Source organism: Trichosurus vulpecula, chromosome 1 (assembly GCF_011100635.1).
Source record: "Trichosurus vulpecula isolate mTriVul1 chromosome 1, mTriVul1.pri, whole genome shotgun sequence".
In the NCBI taxonomy this organism is placed as follows: Eukaryota; Metazoa; Chordata; class Mammalia; order Diprotodontia; family Phalangeridae; genus Trichosurus; species Trichosurus vulpecula.
Genome location: NC_050573.1, coordinates 521,246,274 through 521,265,305, shown reverse-complemented (window position 1 = coordinate 521,265,305; position 19,032 = coordinate 521,246,274). Strand labels below are relative to the sequence as shown.

Sequence of the window (19,032 nt, the reverse complement as noted above, 5' to 3'; positions counted from 1 at the left end):
CTCCTACTCGAGGGGGGTTTTATTCAAATTTATTTAAATTTATTTCTTCTTAGGGGCGATTGCGGGGGAGGGGGGTGGGGGGGCTCACGGGCCGGGGTGGGCGGGGCCAGAGTCGCTTCCTTCACCCCCCCCCTCCCCTCCCCCCTTCCCTGCCAGGGAGGGGGTCACAGGAGGGTGGAACGGGCTCAGGGGAGGGGGGGAAGGTTAAGGTGACCCCCCCCTCCCCTCCCCAGGAACCAGCGGTGGGAAGGGCCTGGACCCCGGGAAACGGGGAGGGGGGGGTGGGCCTGGAACTCAGGAATAGCCGGAGGGGTGCTAGGGTGGTGGGGAGGGAAAGGTGGGAGTTAACAGGCCAGAGCCACTTAAGAGGGAAAAGGGTAGGAGTCACTGAAGCAGGGAAGTGGGAGAATTGGAACCCCTAAACCAAGAGACACTGGGGAAGGACTTGACCTCCCAATAGCCAAGGAACCCAAGAACCTGAGCCTATTGACCTGGGGGTGGGGCTGAAGAACTGAATCCCCCCAAACCAGGGACTCTCCTGGAAACCTAGCACGAAAACCAGTGGGAGGGCCTCTCCTCCAAGGGGATCCACACCTGAGCACCCCAGTAGGTGCTTTCACCTATCTCTACCCACTGCCCCAGCCTCCAGGGGAGGCTGTGCAGCCTCAGGGGGCCTGGACCCCGGAGTTGTGAGCACCCAGCGCCCTCCACCCCCTGTCCCCACTGCTGATGGCCGACGACCCACCGGGAGCTTCCGAGAAGGGAGAGATGGCTCCTGGGACACGTGTGAGGTGGGTTGATGCCTCTCTGCTTCCTTCTGTGCCCCCCACGAATCTAGATTTCTTTCCCATCTCCTTCAATTCATCTTCAGCTCATCTCTGACTCTTTCCAGGCCCCTTCAGTATCTCTGACTTTTCCACGGAGCCCTTCCCAATGCCCAGGACCTGAGCTCCTGGCTTCCTTCATCCCAGCTTCCACTTCACTCCATAGTCCTCCTTGTCATTTTACAATCCTGGGGGATTTATATTCCCCTCGTGGATCTTGGCTCACCCTTGGAAATCTTTAGAATTTTTCCCAATCTCATTTTCTCCTCTTTTATGGACTAGGGAGAGCTACAGATCCCTAGAGAATTAAGGACTTGGACGCCTAGGGGAATTGGGAAGGGAGCTGGGGAATGCCATCTCTGGACCAGGAGGATGGGGTGGAAAACTCCCAGCAATCAGAGTTTTCTGTATGGGATCTTGGAGAATCTAGTTACTGTAGAAAGGGAAGTTCAAGGGGTTTCTACACAATTAGGAGCAGAAAACAGTTTAGAGAATCTGGGACTCTTGGATAATGTGAGATCAGATTGAATTCTGAAAATTTTGAGAATCTGGGTGATTGCCTAGGTAAACTAAGAATCTGAAGGTAGAAGTGTAGATTTTGTGAAGGAGTTAGGTGTCTTGGAATCTGGGCAGAGGAGAGTTTACAGGATCATAAGTATCTCTTTCTAGTCAGGTGCTTTCTAGGGAGGTGGGAGTCCAATACCGTCGAGGAAAAGGATAGTAGAAGAGACCCAGGAATCTTGTGGGCAAAGGATACAGTCATATAGGATCTGGGGATATGTAGGAGAGATAGAGGCTTCTTGAGAACCTGAAAATTTTTGAAGAGAAATGTCAGAAGATGAGGTGGGATCCTAGTTTTAAAGGCTTCCTGAGGGTTGGGTTGAGGAGAGATTCGTGGGCAAATTCTAGCTTGTTTATATTGTAGGGTTGGGTGGAGGGGGGAGTGTGGAACTCACAGCCGGGGATCAGAGGGGACCTTGGAGGTATATCTGGGAATTTCAGGTTGGGGAGAGCCTGGGGAGAGCTGCATTTGGAGATCGAGGGGAAGAGTCAGGAGCTTCCTGAGGTAACCTCCACTGGGATGTCTTGGCCTTCCTGGGGAGTTTGAAGGTGGGAGTATCAGAGGAGACTGGGCATCTCCAGTGGGCTCTCCAGGGAAGGGAGGCACTGAGGAAGGTGAAGGGTGGATCTGAGGTCTGGAGGCTGAGGGATCAGTGGATCTATTGCAGAACTCTTGAGGAGTAGAGGGAGATCGGGTGTGGACTGAATGGGGTGGCCTTTGGCCTCCAGGAGGGAGGGAGGGCAGAGGGAGGATCGGATTGAAGGACAGCCATGGGGAAAAGTTAATTAGGACTCCCTGATTCCATCACGTCCTCCGGAGAAGCGGAGAGAGCTGGACAGAAGTTGTTGTGGAGGCAGTGAAGGGAATGGAGAAAAGAGTGCTGGGCTGACTTTTCCTGACATTTTTCTTCCTCATACAGCCCTCGGCGTTGCTGACGCCCCCAATGTCGTCCAGCGGCCGGGGGCCGGGGGCCGGAGCGCGCAGACGCCGAACCCGCTGCCGGCGCTGCCGGGCCTGTGTTCGAACCGAGTGCGGGGACTGCCACTTCTGCCGGGATATGAAGAAGTTCGGGGGTCCCGGGCGAATGAAGCAGTCCTGTCTGCTCCGCCAGTGTACTGCTGTGAGTTTTCCCTTTCTGTGTCCCTTACCCCATCGGTTGACTTGCTTGGGCTCCCTCAGTCCACTAGGCCATTTCTAAGCCTCTGGACCTTCTGTTAGGCTGGGTTATGCTCTTGATCTCAAGTCAGCTGCATTTAGAAGCTGTTATTAGCTAATAGAGTTTACCTTTTCCTTGACGGACGCAGAGAAACCCTCATTTTCCTTTTCAGGGTATTTGCTGATACTTTCTCTCTAGAGAGTAGGCTATGTATTTCTGTTGTATTTAACCACTGCTGAGTGCTGGTCCAGAGCCTAGGATATGGGAATAGTCTTTGTCACCAGAATGGCTTGATCCAGAGCCAGCTGTCCCATCCAACATCTTTCTTCTTCAGACCCTCTCCCAGTAAGATCAGGTGGCAGGTGTTACATGTGCTGGATTTGCTTGCTGAGAGTCTTCCCAGGGATTGATGCCCAGACACCAGCTCTTCAGCTTTTACAACTATATTCTGCTCTTGTGGCTTCTCTTCTCCCTTGGTTCCCCTTCTCTTTTCTGATTTCTTCCTTGCCCATCTCTGCCCTTCAGTTTCTTATTGTCCACTTCCTTCTCCTTTTTCCCTACCCTTTCTCCAGATTCCACCTTCAAGCCAGGTGGATGTCCTGGTTGCATACTCTCCCCACTCCTCCTCAGAAACTGTTGCATCTTCATGCTGGGTCATCTAGCCCAGAGATGGCTTTGGGGTCTCTTCTTTTTTGTCTCCCACTCTTTACCTTATTGAGTCTTTCTAGCAAATCCCAACGCCTGGAGATTCTCAGTTGTGGATACTTTCCTCCCCAAAGCCACACTGTTATATCCCCACAGCCTCCTTGTGCTCTTCGAAGTTCCCTCTATATCAACCAGCTACTGCTGCTGCCCTGTCTAGAAACCTTCGGGTCCCTCTGTTAGACTTAGCCCCTGTCTCTCCATTCAGAGCTAGCCGTAACTTATTTTGCCCTCCAGTTCAGTTCAACATTTACTAATTGACTACTATAAGTTTGAAGGATGTCTCTTTATCTCCACCTCAGAGTCATTCATAAGTGTTTGATTAGCCACTGACCCTTTCTTTTCCTGTGCCCTTTACTTTCCTCTCTTGCTTGCAGCCCGTGCTGCCCCACACAGCTGTGTGTTTGCTGTGTGGAGAGGCTGGAAAGGAGGACACAGTGGAGGGAGAAGAGGAGAAATTTGCTCTGAGCCTTATGGAGTGTACAATCTGCAATGAGATCGTCCACCCAGGCTGTCTCAAGGCAAGGTTTGGGGACTGGGGAGGGTCGCTTGGACCAGAGTAGAAAATATACAAAATGCTTAGTGCAAGGAGGAAGGAACTGGGAAGGTATGAGGAGAGGCTGGGAAGAAGAGCTGAGGGCCCACTAGAGTACAGTATGGTGGTGGTGGAGGGTAGAATGTTGACATGGGGAAGAAACTTGGAGCAGAATTTAACAAAAGGGGATTGGCTTATAGGTCAGGATAGGATATACAGAACCCACTCTTCCCTTTCTGTTTCTACTAGATGGGAAAGGCTGAGGGTGTCATCAACACTGAGATCCCAAACTGCTGGGAGTGTCCTCGGTGTACCCAGGAAGGCAGGACCAGCAAGGTAGGGTGGGGATCTGAGAGCCAGGGGTGGGAGTGGGGTGGGGTGGAATAAAGAGCCACTTGGCTTCTCCTCTGCCCTAGCTGGCTAGGAGGCTGGAACTCTGGGTGGGAAGGATTTGGAAGAAGAGGATGGATCTTCATTTTTTCTTCCCTACTCTAGGATTCTGGGGAGGGGCCTGGACGCAGAAGAGCTGACAATGGGGAGGAGGGGCCAGGGCTGGGAAGCGGCTGGAAGCTAACCGAGGAGCTCCCACCACCCCTCCCCCGACGAAAAGGCCCCCTGCCTCCAGGGGCTCCCTCAGAGGATGGCCCTGGACCTCATAAGCGGAAGGAGCGAGAGGTGGGGAATGAACCCCCCACACCTAGGAAGAAGGTAAAGGCTGGGGGGCATCATGCCCTCTGAGGGCCAGGTAGAAAGGATTCTGGAGGATGTAGTCCTGATGACAAAAAAGGGCGAAGGACTGGGAGTCAGCACTTTGTGGGCTCCCTGTGGGATTTCTGGGAGATGTAGTTCTAGAGCTGGAATGTTGTTTAAGGGATGGGTGGGGAGATGGGGGAGGGTGGAGCATGCTCAGTGTGGCTTGTAGGAGTCTGGGAGGTATAGGTAAGGGAGGGGGTGGTAGGGGAAGTCCAGGGAGTAGGGGAGTGATTTAGACAGAGTTGGAGAGGAGGAGAGAGCATGCTCAAGTTGGCTCCTAGGGAGGAGGAAAAAGGAGGGGCTGGAGAGGGCCTGAGTAGGAAGAAAGAAGAGCAGGAGCATGCTCAGTGGAAAGGAGACGGTATGATTGAAAGGTGAGCATGCTCAGTCTTGTCTGGGATGGGGGCTTCTGGGATTTGTAGTCCAAGCTAGGGGCAGAAACTTCAGTTTCGCAAGGTGTAAAGGGCCTAACAGAGTCTCTTTACTTTCTACACTACCACTATCCCATCCACCTGAACAGATAAAAGGAGGAAGAGAGAAGCACCTGAAGAAGGTGAGTGGAGATGGATGATTGCCCTTTCCCTTTGAGGCCTGATCAGGTTGGAACTGGATGTCCTATTCTGCCCCACCTTGGCCCTCCAGGTGCTCTGGATGAGAGCCAAGATGTTTCAGCCTTCCACCTTGGGGCAAGATCTTAAGATCTGAGAGCTTGGGTGGGAGGGAAATCATGGGCTTTCACCTACCATGGAAATAAAAGTCTTAGCTGCTTGTTTTTCAACCAGTTCCTGGAGCTTGGAAAGGAGAAGTATGAGAAAGAGACTACAGTGAAATGGGGTTGAAGAATCTAAGGCTCAGATTCCTAGAGCTGGGGCAGGTGGGCCATGGTACTGATCTAAAACAAACGATGAACGTCTGAGAGCCCACTCCGCCACTTTACTAGCACAGTAATCATGGGCATATCATGGAATGTCAGCTTCCTTACACATAACATGGAGATGATACTACCTGACCTGCCCAAGTCACAGAGTTGTTGTGAGGCCCACATGAGAGTGTATGTGAAAGCACTTCGTAAACTAGAACAGCCTAATGGGTAATGGAAAGAAAAGTGGCTAGAAATTCAGGATCTGGGCCTGGATCCATCTCTGTCCTCTTTACTAGCAGTATGATGGTAGGAAAATCACTGCCTCTCTTAGCCTTAGTTTTGTAATCTGTAAAAGGGGGTCAATAACACTTAATACTACCCACTTTACAGCGCCTTTGAGACTTTGTAAAGTAATGCACTCCATAAACGTGAACTGTTATTACTAAGCACTACATACATGTAAGTGATTATTAATATACTCATCCAGTCTAATCCCCTCGAGCAAAGTCATGCCTTAGAGAACCTAAATGGCTGCCCAGAGTTGTACAGCTGCTTAGTGACAGCTCAGATGAGAGCTTAGGTCTCTCGCTCCTTCAGTGTTTTCTGTGTACCATTCCATTCTGTTTCTTATATTTTCATGGAAATTCGAGGCTGCCTGGTTCTTTTTCAGCTCAACTTCCTTGGGACTTTTCAAGGGTTCAATAGGGCAGTTATTGAACAAGTATTTCATCTTCTTTCTTTGCAGAAACCAAAGCCCCCTTCAGCATCTCCCGAGGGTCCTGCAGCCCCAGCCCCTTCCCCACAGCGGGAAAAGCTGGAGCGTTTCAAGCGGATGTGCCAGTTGCTCGAGCGGGTACCAGACACTTCATCATCTTCCTCAGACTCAGACTCGGATTCAGACTCATCAGCTACGTCCCTCAGTGAGGATGAGGCCCCTGGGGAGGCCCGAAATGGGCGACGGCCCCCCCGGGGCAACTCTGGGGAGAAGGAGAACAGGGGTGGCCGTCGGGCCTGGCGGCCTGGGAGTGGGGGCCCTCTGCTGAGCTGGCCCTTGGGTCCTGCACCCCCACCCCGCCCCCCACAGCTTGAGAGACATGTGGTGAGGCCGCCACCACGAAGCCCAGAGCCTGATACGTTGCCCTTGGTAGCGGGGCCTGACCACCCTCTACCACGGGCTGCCTGGCTTCGAGTCTTCCAGCACCTCGGGCCCAGAGAATTGTGCATCTGCATGAGGGTCTGCCGGACCTGGAGCCGATGGTGAGTGGTTCCTTGGATAGTGTATTACAGAGGTTGGAGAGTGGTGCATCCTGGCTCCTAGCTGTGGTCACATAGCTTCCAACCCCTTCTGTTAGCCAGCTCATTTCACCTTTCTCTGTATTTCCTCCTTTGTCTGATAGACTGTGGGTAGGTAAAAGGTCTGTAGAAATGGCTTTCTTGGTCTGCTAGATGGAGCTGAGTCTTTACATGTCTGTAAGTCAGCAAGCATTAATTAAGGTCCTACTATGTGCCAGACATTGTGCTAAGAAAGGCAAAAGATGGTCACTGCTCTTAAGGAGCTCACAGTATAATGGGGGAGAAAACATACAACTATGTACAAACAGGATGTAGACAGGATAAGCTGGAGGTATCCAACAGAAGGAAGGAACTAACATTAAACGGGTAGAAATCTGGGACTTTAGCTGAGACTTGAAGAAAACCAGGGAAGCTAGGAGGGAGATATCCAGGCATGGAAGACAAGCAAATGAAAATGCCCAGAGTCAGAAGATGGAGTGTCTTGTTCAAGGAACAACAAGGAACCCAGACAACACTAGATCCTAGAATAGATGAGAGGGGGTGAGGGAGAGGGCATAGGGTATAAAATACTAAGAGAGGAAAGGGCATTTAAAAGCCAAACAGAGATTTTATTTGACCTTGGAGGCAGTAGGGAGCCACTTAAGTAAACTGACATAGACTCGTGCTTTAGGAAGATCAGTTGACAGCTGAGTGGAGGCTGGACTGGTGTGGGGAGAGACTTGAGTCAGGCAGCTCCAGCAGCAAGCTGTTGTTGATAGTGAAGAGATGCTTCCCACCCAGCTTGCACCTGGGGGGTGGCAGTGTGAGACAAGGAAAAGGGGCAAGGGATGTGTAAGCAGAATTCTCCTTCTTAAAGCCAGCTACATTTCCCTCTTAAAATTTGTAAGTGAGGGGCAGTCTCTAATATTACGTAGAGATGTGGACAAGCTATAACTACTTCAGTCAGTTGAATTGAATGAGAAGCAATAAACATTTATCAAGTCCTTGCTATGTGTTAAGTGCTAGACACAAAGATTAAAAATGACAGCCCCTACTCTCAAGGAGCTTATATTCTACTGGAAGAAGCAGGACAAGGTTGATGATATGTGAAAAAACTAGTGTCATTCAAGGTAGGGAATATGAATTGGGGCATAGGAGAGAGCATTGCATTATAGGAAGGAGAGTATATTTTCACTTGGGGGAAGGATCATGGAAGACTCATAGGAAAGGTGGCATCTGAGCTGAACTTTGAAAGAAGATGAGGGTTCTGAAGGACACAGGAGAGGATTGGGGAGGGATGGTCTGCTTGAATGAAAGTGGGAAATGGCATGTTAAGCTCAAGGAACTCAGTTCCAGTTTGGATCATAGAACATATGAAGAGAAGCATTTTGAAATAAATCTGGAAAGCTAGATGAGAGCCAGTTTACAGAAAATCCTTAAAGCCAAGATGAGGGATTTTATCCTAAAAGCAATGGGGATCCACTGAATGTATTTTTTTTTTAAGCAGGAGATGAAAATGGTCAGATCTCTGTTTTAAGGAGATTATTTTGGCAACTACATGGAGGATGGATTGGAAGAGGGCTGGAAACAGAAATAAATTAAGAGTTATTACAGTAGTCTAGACAAAAGGTGATGAGGGCCTGAACTGGGATCATACCTGGGTGAAGAGGGAAGGACATGGATGTGAAGGATATTGTGGGGATAGAATCACCAGAACTTGGCATCTGAATGTGTGTGGGAGAAGAGGTAGAGGAAAGAACCAAAGATAATTCTATAGTGTTTCAAACCCGAGTGACTTGGAGGACGATGAAGCCATCGACAGAAAAAGAGGAGTTGGGATTAGGGATGGCAGGAACATCATCTCAGTCTAGGACAAGTTGAGTTTGAGGTCACTGTAGGACAGAGCTGTCAAACATGAGGCCTGGCTGCTGCATTGTGGCCTGCAACATTCCTGAGTGGAGCCGAAACCATGTTAAAATATAATTAGGAAATCTTTAACAAAATGAAAATGCAATATAACATAGATAATGTTAACATGTAGTTTTCTAAGTCAATATACGGCCCATAGAAGGATTCTTATGTAGGGTTTAGTGGCCCCCATTTCTATTTTTTAGTAACATTGCTTTAGGGCATCCAGGGACAGATGACCAGTAGGCCATTGGAAATGTGGGGACTGGAATTTAGGGGAGAGATTAGGAATGGACATATAGGTTAGGGAGTCATCTCCATAGCAGTGATAATTGAACCCATGGCAACAGAAAAGATTACCAAGGGGGAAAGGAGACTGAGAAGGAGCAGCCAGATAGGTAGGAGGAAACCTTGGAGCGAGCTATATTATGAAACCAAGGAAGGTGAGATTATCCAGGAAGAAGGACTGGTCAGCAGTATTGAATGATCAAAAAAAAATCAAGGAGGATGAAGGAAAGTCCATTGGCTTTAACAGTCAAGAAGTAATTGGTAACCATTGAGAAGAGCAGTTTCAGTAGAGTGGTGGGATCACAATCCATGTTACAAGGACTTGAGAAGTGAATGACTATTTGATGAGGAACTCTAAGGCACGGAGTGTAGACTGTTTTACTAGTTGAGCAGTGAGGTGATGGCAGAGTTAAGTATCAGGTTTTTAAAGATAGTAAACATTTATTAACACCTACTATGTGCCAGGCACTGAGCTAAGCACTTCTAGGGAAGACCCAAGCATGCCTGTAGGCACTGAGGACTGAACTCATAGAAACTGAAAAAAGCAATGGTTGATGAAGGGGAAACCCCTGAAGAAGATTGGGTCAAGGGCTCAGGTGGAGGGGTTAGCTTTGGCAAGGAGAGAGACCTTTGAGACTGGAGCAGAGGAATGGGTAAAGAGAAGTTTTGAAGTTTGGAGGAGGAAAAACGAGGGTGTTCATGGTAGATAACCTCAGTCTTCTCAGTGAAGTGTGAAGCAAAATCATCTGCTTCTAGAGGTGGGGGTGAAGATGGAGCTGGAGACTTGAGGAGAAAAGTTTGGAACAGCCAAGAAAGTATGATAGTCATTCTGAGAAGAACAAAAATATTGTCATGCTGTCATGAGCACTCCTCTGAAGCTAGCTGATATGAATTTGTAGGGAACTCAGTTAACATGGCTTTGTAACTTCCACCAGCAGCTTGGGAATAGAAAGAAGGTAGATAGTGAGGAGGAACCAAAGTTCACAGAGTGTGAACACCTCAGACAGGAGGGAAAGGGATTCTTTTTGAACTTGTTAACCAAAGATTCTGAGTGGAGTGAGGTCAGGACAAAGGTGAAGGTATAGAAAATGAGAAAGGATTACAGGACCAGAGGTCGCTATCAAGATAAAGAACAGGTTTTAAGAGGTTCAGTAGGAGATGTGGAAGGACAGGGGATTGTGATCAGAGAGAGGGATTTCAGAATTCAGGATCTTTAAGTAGAACTGTCTTGGGTGATGTTTGGTTCTAAATTACTGTTGGTGGCTGAGATAGAGTAGAGAATGGAGTTCTGGGGATTGAGGGCTTTGATAAACTAGGAGGCCAGGATGTTCGCAGGGTCATCAACATAAATAGGATGTTACCAGGGACAAGGAAGAGGGATTCTGGGTAGGGGGCAGAGACTTTCATTTCCACTAAGCTCATCGAGAAAGGAGGGAGAGTGATTGGGAGGTTGCTAGGGATAGGAAAAAGGACGCAAGCAAGTGTTAGAGATGCATAATGTGAAGGACTTAATAAGTATACACCAGGGTAGAGGTAGTATAAGTAGCAGATAAAGAGCTGGCCTCAGAGTGGAGGAAGGGCCTGGATTCTAATCCACTCCCTGCCTCATATTAGTTGTATGTAACCTCTCAGAGCTCCAGGGAGCTCTCTGAGGCCATTGTTTGCAGAAAAAAAATGCTGGTCTCTACTGGTAGAAGAAATTAGAGGAAAATCTTCACTGAGAACACTCTACATCAATAAAAGCACAGCTCCAGGGAAAAAATGTGCAAGACCCCTCAGCTCTGTCTACCCTCCACTATGTATTAAGGATACAAAAAAGAATAAGACATGGTCCTTTCCTTCTAAGTGTTTATAATCTAATTGGAGAGGGTCACAAATAACTATAAGAGATACCAAAGAAGGTTGAGATGGCCCGTAAGTAAGAAGTTGCTTAAGTCTGGGTTCTGCTGCTTTGCTTTTTAATAGATATTTATTAGCTGTGTGACCTTAGGTGGGTTATTTTCTGGGCCTCAGTTACCAGCTCTGTCAAATAAGGAGGTTGGACTAAATGATCAGTGACCTCTAAGGTTCCTTCCAGCTCTATAGTCAGTGATTCTGTTATTTTGGCTTGGGAGTTCAGGGAAGACTTTGTGAGGAGGGGGGTATTGGAATCTAAAAGTGAATGGAGAGAAGGAATAGAAGATGAAGCTAGAAAGCGGCAAGATTGTGGAGGGCATTAAATGCTAGCCCAAGGAGTTTGGACTTTGTTTTCAGCAGGGAAAGTCATTCAAGGTTTTTGAGTAAGGGAGTGGTATACGTTAAGTTAGATTAATCTGGATGAACTGGCTTTAGGAGAGACTAAGGGCTATTGCAGTCGTCCCGGAAAGAGGTACTGGGGCCGTAAATAGCATTGAAAATTTAAAGGAGGATGAGCGTATGAGATTATAAGAGAATTGACAGGACTTGATGAATGGTTGAGTGTTGAGGGAGAGGAGGGATTAAAAGATGACTTCTGATGCTTGAATTCAGGATAAATGGGAGAAGTGGTAGTGCCATTAACAGAAATGGGGAAGTTAGGAAAGTGATTTTTTGGACAGATTGTGTGTTGTTAAGTTTGAAGTGCCTGGGGGACATCTAGGGAGAGATGTCTGTCATACATTAGGCATCTCTAATGAGTAAGAACTGAGGATGGAGATTTGGGAGTCAGGAGGACAGCACTGAAAGTTGTTGGGTTGAAAGAATGTAGAGAGAAGGACGGTGGGACAGAGGTTGGTGAGATGGTGGGGCCGATGAGCCTCTGGGTGCTCAGGCCCAGCTGGGTGCATGGCTTGTCTGCTGTTGCTGCTGCTGCCCCAGAGTCAGGTGGAGAAGTTGCTGGAGTGCCTTTCTCTTAGAGCCCTTCTCTCCCTCTTCATAAGAACATAAGAGTCCATGGGAAGGAGAGAGAGGTGAGGAGTCAGAGGGAAGAAAGAACAGTGGTAAGAGCCTTGGGAGCCAGGACACGTGTCAGGGGCCCAGGCTTAAAACAGGACCTGGACAGGGCAGTGAGAGGATCTCCTGGAACACAGCTGAACCTTGTTGTGGCTTTTGGTCTCTTGTCTTCACCTTGTGGCTCCCAGGTGCTATGACAAGCGTCTGTGGCCCCGGATGGACCTGAGCCGAAGGAAGTCACTAACTCCACCAATGCTGAGTGGTGTGGTTAGGCGGCAACCCCGGGCCCTGGACCTCAGCTGGACAGGAGTTTCCAAGAAGCAGCTCATGTGGCTCCTGAACAGGCTACAAGGTATGAAGGTGGGGAAGGCCAAGTTAGAGGCTGATCTGGGGGGACTCCTTAGGGCTGAAAATTTGAACCTCTGCCCTGTCCCGCAGGCTTGCAGGAGCTGGTGCTTTCAGGCTGCTCTTGGCTCTCAGTCTCAGCATTGGGCTCAGCCCCATTGCCTGCACTGCGGCTTTTGGACCTCCGTTGGATTGAGGATGTTAAGGACTCCCAGCTCAGGGAGCTACTGTTGCCTCCACCCGACACCAAACCAGGTGCTGCCTCTTAGAAGGCTCTAGTTTTCAGGCTCTTTCAAGGTGAAATCTCTCCCATTTCTATCCACATCCTAGTCATCCATTTATTCATCAGACACCAGTTGAGAACCTACTGAGTGCAAGGCTCTGTAGCCTATGCAAAGACAAATAAGAACAGTCCTTTCTCTGATGGTGCTCGCTTAGGAAATGGAGACATGAGATCCCAATGTATATTACTAACACTAGGCTGGATATGATCGATGCCATGAGAGATCACAAAAACACTGCCACGTGCAAGGAAAGACAGGCTGCTCCTGGCTTGATTGGTTGGCAAAGGCTTGATGAAGCAGGTGGGCTTTCAGCTGGGATTTGAAGGATGGGTCGTCTTTCAACAGTAGAAATTACTGGAGGTTTTTTATAAGAAATTGACTGTTCTTTGAGACTATTAGAGAAGATTTCAGGGTTGGAGAGAACCTCAGAGATCATGCAGTTGAACTCATACATGAAAAGGAAACCCGTTTGTAATAGTCTCAAAGAACAGTCAATTTCTTATTAAAAAACCTCCAGTAATGGGAAACTCATTATTTCTCAGTGCTGCCCATTTCACTTTTTAACAGCTCTTCATTGTTAGGGACTTTTCTCTGTGTCAGACAGCACAAGTATTCCCCATTTTGTAGCCCCGTTTGGGGTTTTCTTGGCAGAGATACTGGAGTGGTTTGCCATTTCCTTCTCTTGCTCATTTGACAGATGAGGAAACTGAGGCAAACACGTTTCAGTGCCTTGCTCAGGGTCACACAGCTAGTAAGTGTCTGAAGTCATACTCAAACTCACGAAGATAACTCGGGTCTTCCTGACTCCACCGTGCCACCTAAAGGCAAACAACAGCAACAAGTGTCACTCATTAAGGAGAAGCAAAACAGTCTAATCCTTCTTCCATGTGACAGTCTTTCAGAAACTTGAAGACGTTTATGTCCCTTCCCCTGGCCCCCTTTAGTCCACTCTTCTAAGTTTAAAACCTCTTTGAACTGATTTTTGTATGTCATGATTTTGAGCTCTCCTCACTGTCCCGATTATTCTCCATTGGATACACTTCAACTTGTTAATATTGTTGCTAGAATGTAGCACTTAGAACTGAACAAATATTCTAAATGTGGTCAGATCATCATGGCCAGACTATAAGCTTGCCAGTGCAGTATGTGTTGTGTTTCTACTAATTCAGCCTAAACTAAAAGCAGACAGTAAGCATTTATTAAGCACCGACCTATGTGCCAGGCACTGTGCTAGGAGCTGAGGAAATATATGAAAGAGACAAAAAAGCCCTCGAGGAGCTTACATTCATCGTATTACATCATCCACTTCACATTAGAGTTGCTAGTCCTTCCTGATGACAGCTCTGGTGTGAGGACTTGCTAAGCCCTTTTTAAGGCTGCTCATCTACCTTTGGTGTCCGCCTGTCACCCAGCTCTCACCTGTAGCTCCAAGAAGTGGTTAGCATGAGCAGCAGTCGCACACTAGTAAAACCAGATTGAGGCCTCAAACCGTTGGTGAATTAGGAGAGTGTTTCCCCCAAGCCTGTGAAGGCTTTCCCAGTGGAATGGGTAGATGAGAACAATTTGTTCCAGTGGCCATGAAGCAGACAATGTGGGGCACTTAGAGCTTGGTCACACATTGAAGACCAAGGTTACCCACTGCATTCTGGGCCATCACCAGTTGTCGTAACTTTTGCCCTGCTGACAGACTTTGATGACTCTGGAAGAGAGAGTGAGGCTGACATTTTGGGCAACTCTGCCTCACTTAAATCCAATTTCTGAGCAAGTCAGGACATTGTCCCATGATGGTCCTCTTGGAGACTAAGGACAAACAACATTACAATGAGCTTTCAGTCCTTTCAGACCTCTTAGACTTAGACCTCCAGACTGGATTGGTGACCTGTTTGTGTCTTCCCCATCTATACTTCATGTAGTTAATTTTTTGAACTAAGTATAGAACATTTATTTTAGATTCGTAGGGTTATCTGTTCTTTCCCCCTAAACCTTTTAAAATAGTTATGGATAGCTCTCTCCTCTGCTTCTCCTAGAAAACCACCCTTCATAACACTGACAGTATATGCAGTATTCTGTACCCACAGCTCCCCACCTCTGCACCTCTGCTTGGGGGCCAAGCTTGGTCATTATAATTTCACGACATTCAGTTTTGATTATATTACTGCTGTTCTTTTCATTGACACTACTGCAGCCCTAATATATATATTTTCCCAGTTCTGATTTCTTCGCTTTGTTTCAGTTCATATAAAGCTTCCCATACTTTTTATATTCATCATTTCTTAAGGTGTAGTATGATATTCCATATATTTCTGTACCACAGTTTGTTTAGCTATATGTGGACATCTGCTTTGTTTCCATTTCTTTGCTGCTACAAAAGTGCTATTATCAATATTTTAGTTTAAGTATTTAATGCCTTTCTTCTAATCTTTAACCTCCTTGGGATATGTCCCTTACAATGGACTCTGGAGAAGGAGTTTGGACATTTTAGTCCCTTTCTTAGCATAGCTCTAAATTGTTTTCCAGAATGGTTGGACCAATTCAGAACTGTACTAACAGTTTATTAGTGTGCCTGCGTTTCAAAAACCATCCCAACACCGACTGTCCTCATCTTTTTTCTGACTATCCCCATCTTTGCCAGTTTGTTCAGTGTGAGGCAAAATTTCAGAGTTGTTTTGATTTCTACTTCTCTTATTATTCATGATTTAGAATAATCTTTCATATGGTTGTTCATAGTTTTACAATTCTCTTTTACAATTGAACTGAACTATTCAGACCCTTTGACTGCTTATCATTTGGGGAATGGCTTTTATTCTTATATGTTTGTATTAGTTCTCTATAGATCTTGGAGATCTGAACCTCAGAGAAATGATGCGAAGATCGTATTGATAAATAATTTATCTTATTTAGTAGAATTAATATCTGAGGAATATTCCATCTATGTCTCCCTGTAAAGCACTGATAAAAATGTTGAGCAGAATGGAATGCCTATGCCATACCACTAGTGATTTTCCTCTAGTTTGACATCATTCCATTAGTTGCCACACTTTGGGTCTGATTGATAATTCACCCAATTCTGAATACTGGCTGTACCATTATCTAACCACATATCTCTAACTTGTTCACAGATGTCTCTTGAGAGATTTTGTCAGTTGCTTAGGTGAAATCCATGTATGCTACAGCTATGTCAGTCTGCCATTCTAGTGAGTATGTCAAAAAAGGAAATGAGCTTAGTCTGGCAGGAATTCCTTTTTCTGTGTCTTTAAAAAAAAAAGTTATTGATGCTTTTCTTTTATACTACAAAAATTTCTTGATCTCTCTTCTCCCCAATAGCTCTCCCCCTTATAACAAAACAAAATAAAAAACAGGTAAGCAGAACCAAGGGGCAAAGGGACCAAAATATGACTTGTTTTGATAGAAATCCATAGTGATTGTTGCTTTTTTTTCTAAGAACTTTGTAAGCTGACTCTTTAGTAATGAGCTCTAGAGTTTTGCCAGGAATTGAAGTCAAGCTCACCAGCAAATAGTTGTAAGAATCTGTCTTCTCATTTTTGAAAACGGGCATACCATTTGCCTATCTCTAGTTTTTGGTGTGGCTCTCATCCTCCATAGTTTTTGAAGATCACCAGCAGCAACTTAGCAGTTGTGTCATCCTGTTCTTTCAGTTCCCTGGAATTCAGTGCATCTAGGCCTAATGATGACTCTAACTCATGGAGAGTAACTAGGTGCCCTTTTCCTTCCTTTTTACTTATCTTGAGTTTTGTTTCCCTGTTACCCACTTTGTCCTTTATTTCTGGGTGTGAGATCATTCTCCTTGGTAGGGAAAAGCCAAAGTCCAATAGGAATTGAGTAGTCGTACTTAGCAGTGCATCATCAGTTATCCCATCCACCTCAGGCAATAGTCCTGTCCCTTTTTTAAACTGTCCTTCCTCTTGCCCCCAACATCCCTTTAACTCAGTTATTGGTAAGAAAACTGAGGTCCAAAGAAGGAAAGTGACTTAACTAGGGACATAAGCTACTTGAAGGTGGGACTAGAGCTTAGATCTCTGACTGATTTTTCTGCTTCACCACACTAATAATTTAGCAATTCTTCACATCACTCCACTTGTGATCAGGGTGCTAACCCTTCTTAGGTAGCTTTCAATACAATTAAACATTGGAGAATTTTGCACTTGAAACATTAGCATATAATACCACATATTGCTAGTTCAGGGCCACATAAGTGACATAGAAAATGTGCCAAGAGTTGTGAAAACAGAGATCACATTGGGCTAAGTGGGATTTGGAGTGCTTGAGCCTGAAGAATGGTGACTGGTAACAATGATATCCCTTCTGTGTAGTCCTTCAGATGTTTCAAAACATTTTCATATCCATTTCTGGTTTGCACCTCCTAATACCTTTCTGCATAGGCAGAACAAGTTGTTTGCCTTTAAAATGAATGGTTCCAACTGGGTGGTCTCTCAGGTCTATGGGGCCAACTCTTTAAAAATAGTACGCCTATTTTACAGATGAGAAACCTGAGGCTCAGGGAGGTACAAAGTAAGACGATGATAAAAGTAGAGCTGAGACCAAGACTTGGGTTTTCTTCCATTCCATCGATTCTGTTAGAACTTAGCAGAGTGGAGAGAATGCCACTGGGTATTTGGGGTAGAAGTGTGTGAGAAAGGTATGGCTGTTCCCTTCTGTGATTTACATCTTAATCTGTCCCTCCCAAGCTCTTTCAGCACCTGTTCCTGTGTGTGTGTTGGGGTGGGAAGCATAGGTGCTAGGGTTCTGGTTAGTACCCTGAACTGGGGAAAGAACATACCTATCCTTCTAGCGCCTGACTCCCTCTCCTGTACCTTTAGGGCAAACGGAGAGCAGGGGACGGCTGCAGGGGGTGGCTGAGCTGCGCCTGGCTGGCCTGGAGCTGACAGATGCCTCCCTCCGCCTTCTCCTACGCCATGCTCCCCAGCTCAGTGCCCTTGACCTCAGCCACTGCGCCCATGTTGGGGATCCCAGTGTCCACCTCCTCACAGCCCCCACCTCCCCGCTCCGCGAGACCCTTGTTCACCTCAACCTAGCGGGTAAGCACCCCTCACCCATTTTCCTGCCATCAGGAGTTCCTCAGCCCTCATTAGTAGCTTCGCCCCCTCCCCAGAGTGAGCCCCATATCAGCCGCTGCTACCCTCAGGTTGCCACCGCCTCACGGATCACTGCCTCCCGCTCTTCCGCCGATGCCCCAGACTTCGACGCCTGGACCTTCGCTCCTGTCGCCAACTCTCACCTGAAGCCTGTGCCAGGCTGGCAGCTGCAGGTCCCCCTGGTCCCTTCCGATGCCCTGAGGAGAAGCTGCTGCTCAAGGACAGCTAGTGGGGTGCCCCCCAACTTCCCCCAGGACTTGCAAGCCCTTATCTTGGGGCCCCTTTCCCCATCTCCCCAATCCATCACCCAGGGGCTGGGTCTCTCTACCTTCTGACTTGATTCTCCCATACAGAGACTCAAGAACAACCCCCAACCCCCTGCACTGATATATCCCTGGGGGTTAATGTCTTCCCCTCCCATGCCCCTGCCTACTTCATTGTCCTGGGGGGAAGTGGGGCAGAGGTACTGATTTGGGGGAGGGACTGGGGGGCTTGAAAAGAGGGGGGAAGTTTAGGGGGGCAGCATTTAGGTGGAGGGGATTGGGAATGTGGCTGGGGAAGGTTCTGGTGGTGGGGCAATCTGCACATTGCTAATGGGGATCCAGGGGGATGGGGAAGACAGTGGGGGGAGGGGCGGTAAGCAGACAAACAAACTGAAGCATAAAGGGAACAAGGACCACGTATTTGGGGGAGGGTGGGGGAGGGTTAAAAAGGGAAAACAGGAAGTGGGAGAAACGGGTGTCAGATTGAGGGCAGCTCAGAGGGAACAACTTAAATCGGGGTTGGGGAAAGAGGGATGAGGTGAGGCTGTAGAGGGAAGGAGGGGGATGGGAGCAAGCTATGGGGGAGCATCAGGCAGGCCAAGGGCTCCCCCCTTCCCATCCTTATTACCCTAAGACTCTGTCCCTTCCTCTCCCCTCTCCAACTCTTGAACCGTCACTGACATGGCAGCTAATTGTGGAGGTGGGGGGAGGACAGGGGCCTTTACTGCTGTACAGGGAATCGGGGCCCTGCCAGGGGAGTGAGGGATCTCCAGACCACCCTCCTTCCCTGAAAAATACTTGAACATTCATCTGTACTGAAGTGTTACTTGAACTTAGGGGACTTTGGGGATGGGGAGGTGGGAGTTGGGGGGAGGGGAAAGGGGGTGGGAAAGTTATCAGTTTGGATTGGGTTGTTGGCAATTTGGACTGGGACATTCCCAGTCTTACTCTTACTGTATCTATCCTCTCCCACCCTCCCCCGGGGGCCAGACAGCCAGTGATGGGGAGAAGGGACTCCCCAAAGCTGGTTATTTCCACCCCTTCTGTTGTCATGGAAACTTGCATCCCATTTGCCCAGGAAAATGCCACTCCTGGTTGCCATGTAAATAGCAACCAATGGACACACTCCCAAAGCCAGTGCCCCAACTGGAAAGGCCCTTCTAGGTTGCCATGGGAACTTCCAGGGTTTTTTTTTCTCTTTCTCCTCTCCTCTCTTATGCATCCCTGTCACTATAGTAACAGCCACTCCCCCTG

At 47.6% G+C, this 19,032-nt stretch overlaps 1 protein-coding gene across 3 annotated transcripts; it reads left to right on the top strand.

Annotated features, from left to right (window-relative positions):
- Positions 1-516: 516 nt before the first annotated feature.
- Positions 517-17,956, top strand: FBXL19 (F-box and leucine rich repeat protein 19). 3 transcript variants are annotated; one of them, XM_036741091.1, is made up of 12 exons: positions 629-791; positions 1,827-1,890; positions 2,306-2,506; positions 3,622-3,765; positions 4,029-4,115; positions 4,275-4,487; positions 5,053-5,085; positions 6,140-6,651; positions 11,961-12,124; positions 12,211-12,372; positions 17,240-17,458; positions 17,566-17,956. In XM_036741091.1, exons 1-12 carry the CDS (start codon positions 730-732, stop codon positions 17,742-17,744), a joined length of 2,040 nt encoding a protein of 679 aa, XP_036596986.1. In that variant the 5' UTR covers positions 629-729; the 3' UTR covers positions 17,745-17,956. The 3 variants fall into 3 exon arrangements, with proteins under 3 accessions (XP_036596988.1, XP_036596986.1, XP_036596987.1); XM_036741093.1 differs by lacking the exon at positions 1,827-1,890 and having other exon boundaries at positions 517-791; XM_036741092.1 differs by lacking the exon at positions 17,566-17,956 and having other exon boundaries at positions 17,347-17,440.
- Positions 17,957-19,032: the final 1,076 nt, after the last annotated feature.

Coding starts and splice junctions, on each gene's coding strand:
- FBXL19 (XM_036741091.1), top strand. CDS start 730: ATGGCCGACGACCCACCGGGAGCTTCCGAGAAGGGAGAGATGGCTCCT. Junction 792..1,826: donor GCTCCTGGGACACGTGTGAG/GTGGGTTGATGC, acceptor TGGGAATTTCAG/GTTGGGGAGAGCCTGGGGAG. Junction 4,488..5,052: donor CCCCCACACCTAGGAAGAAG/GTAAAGGCTGGG, acceptor CCACCTGAACAG/ATAAAAGGAGGAAGAGAGAA.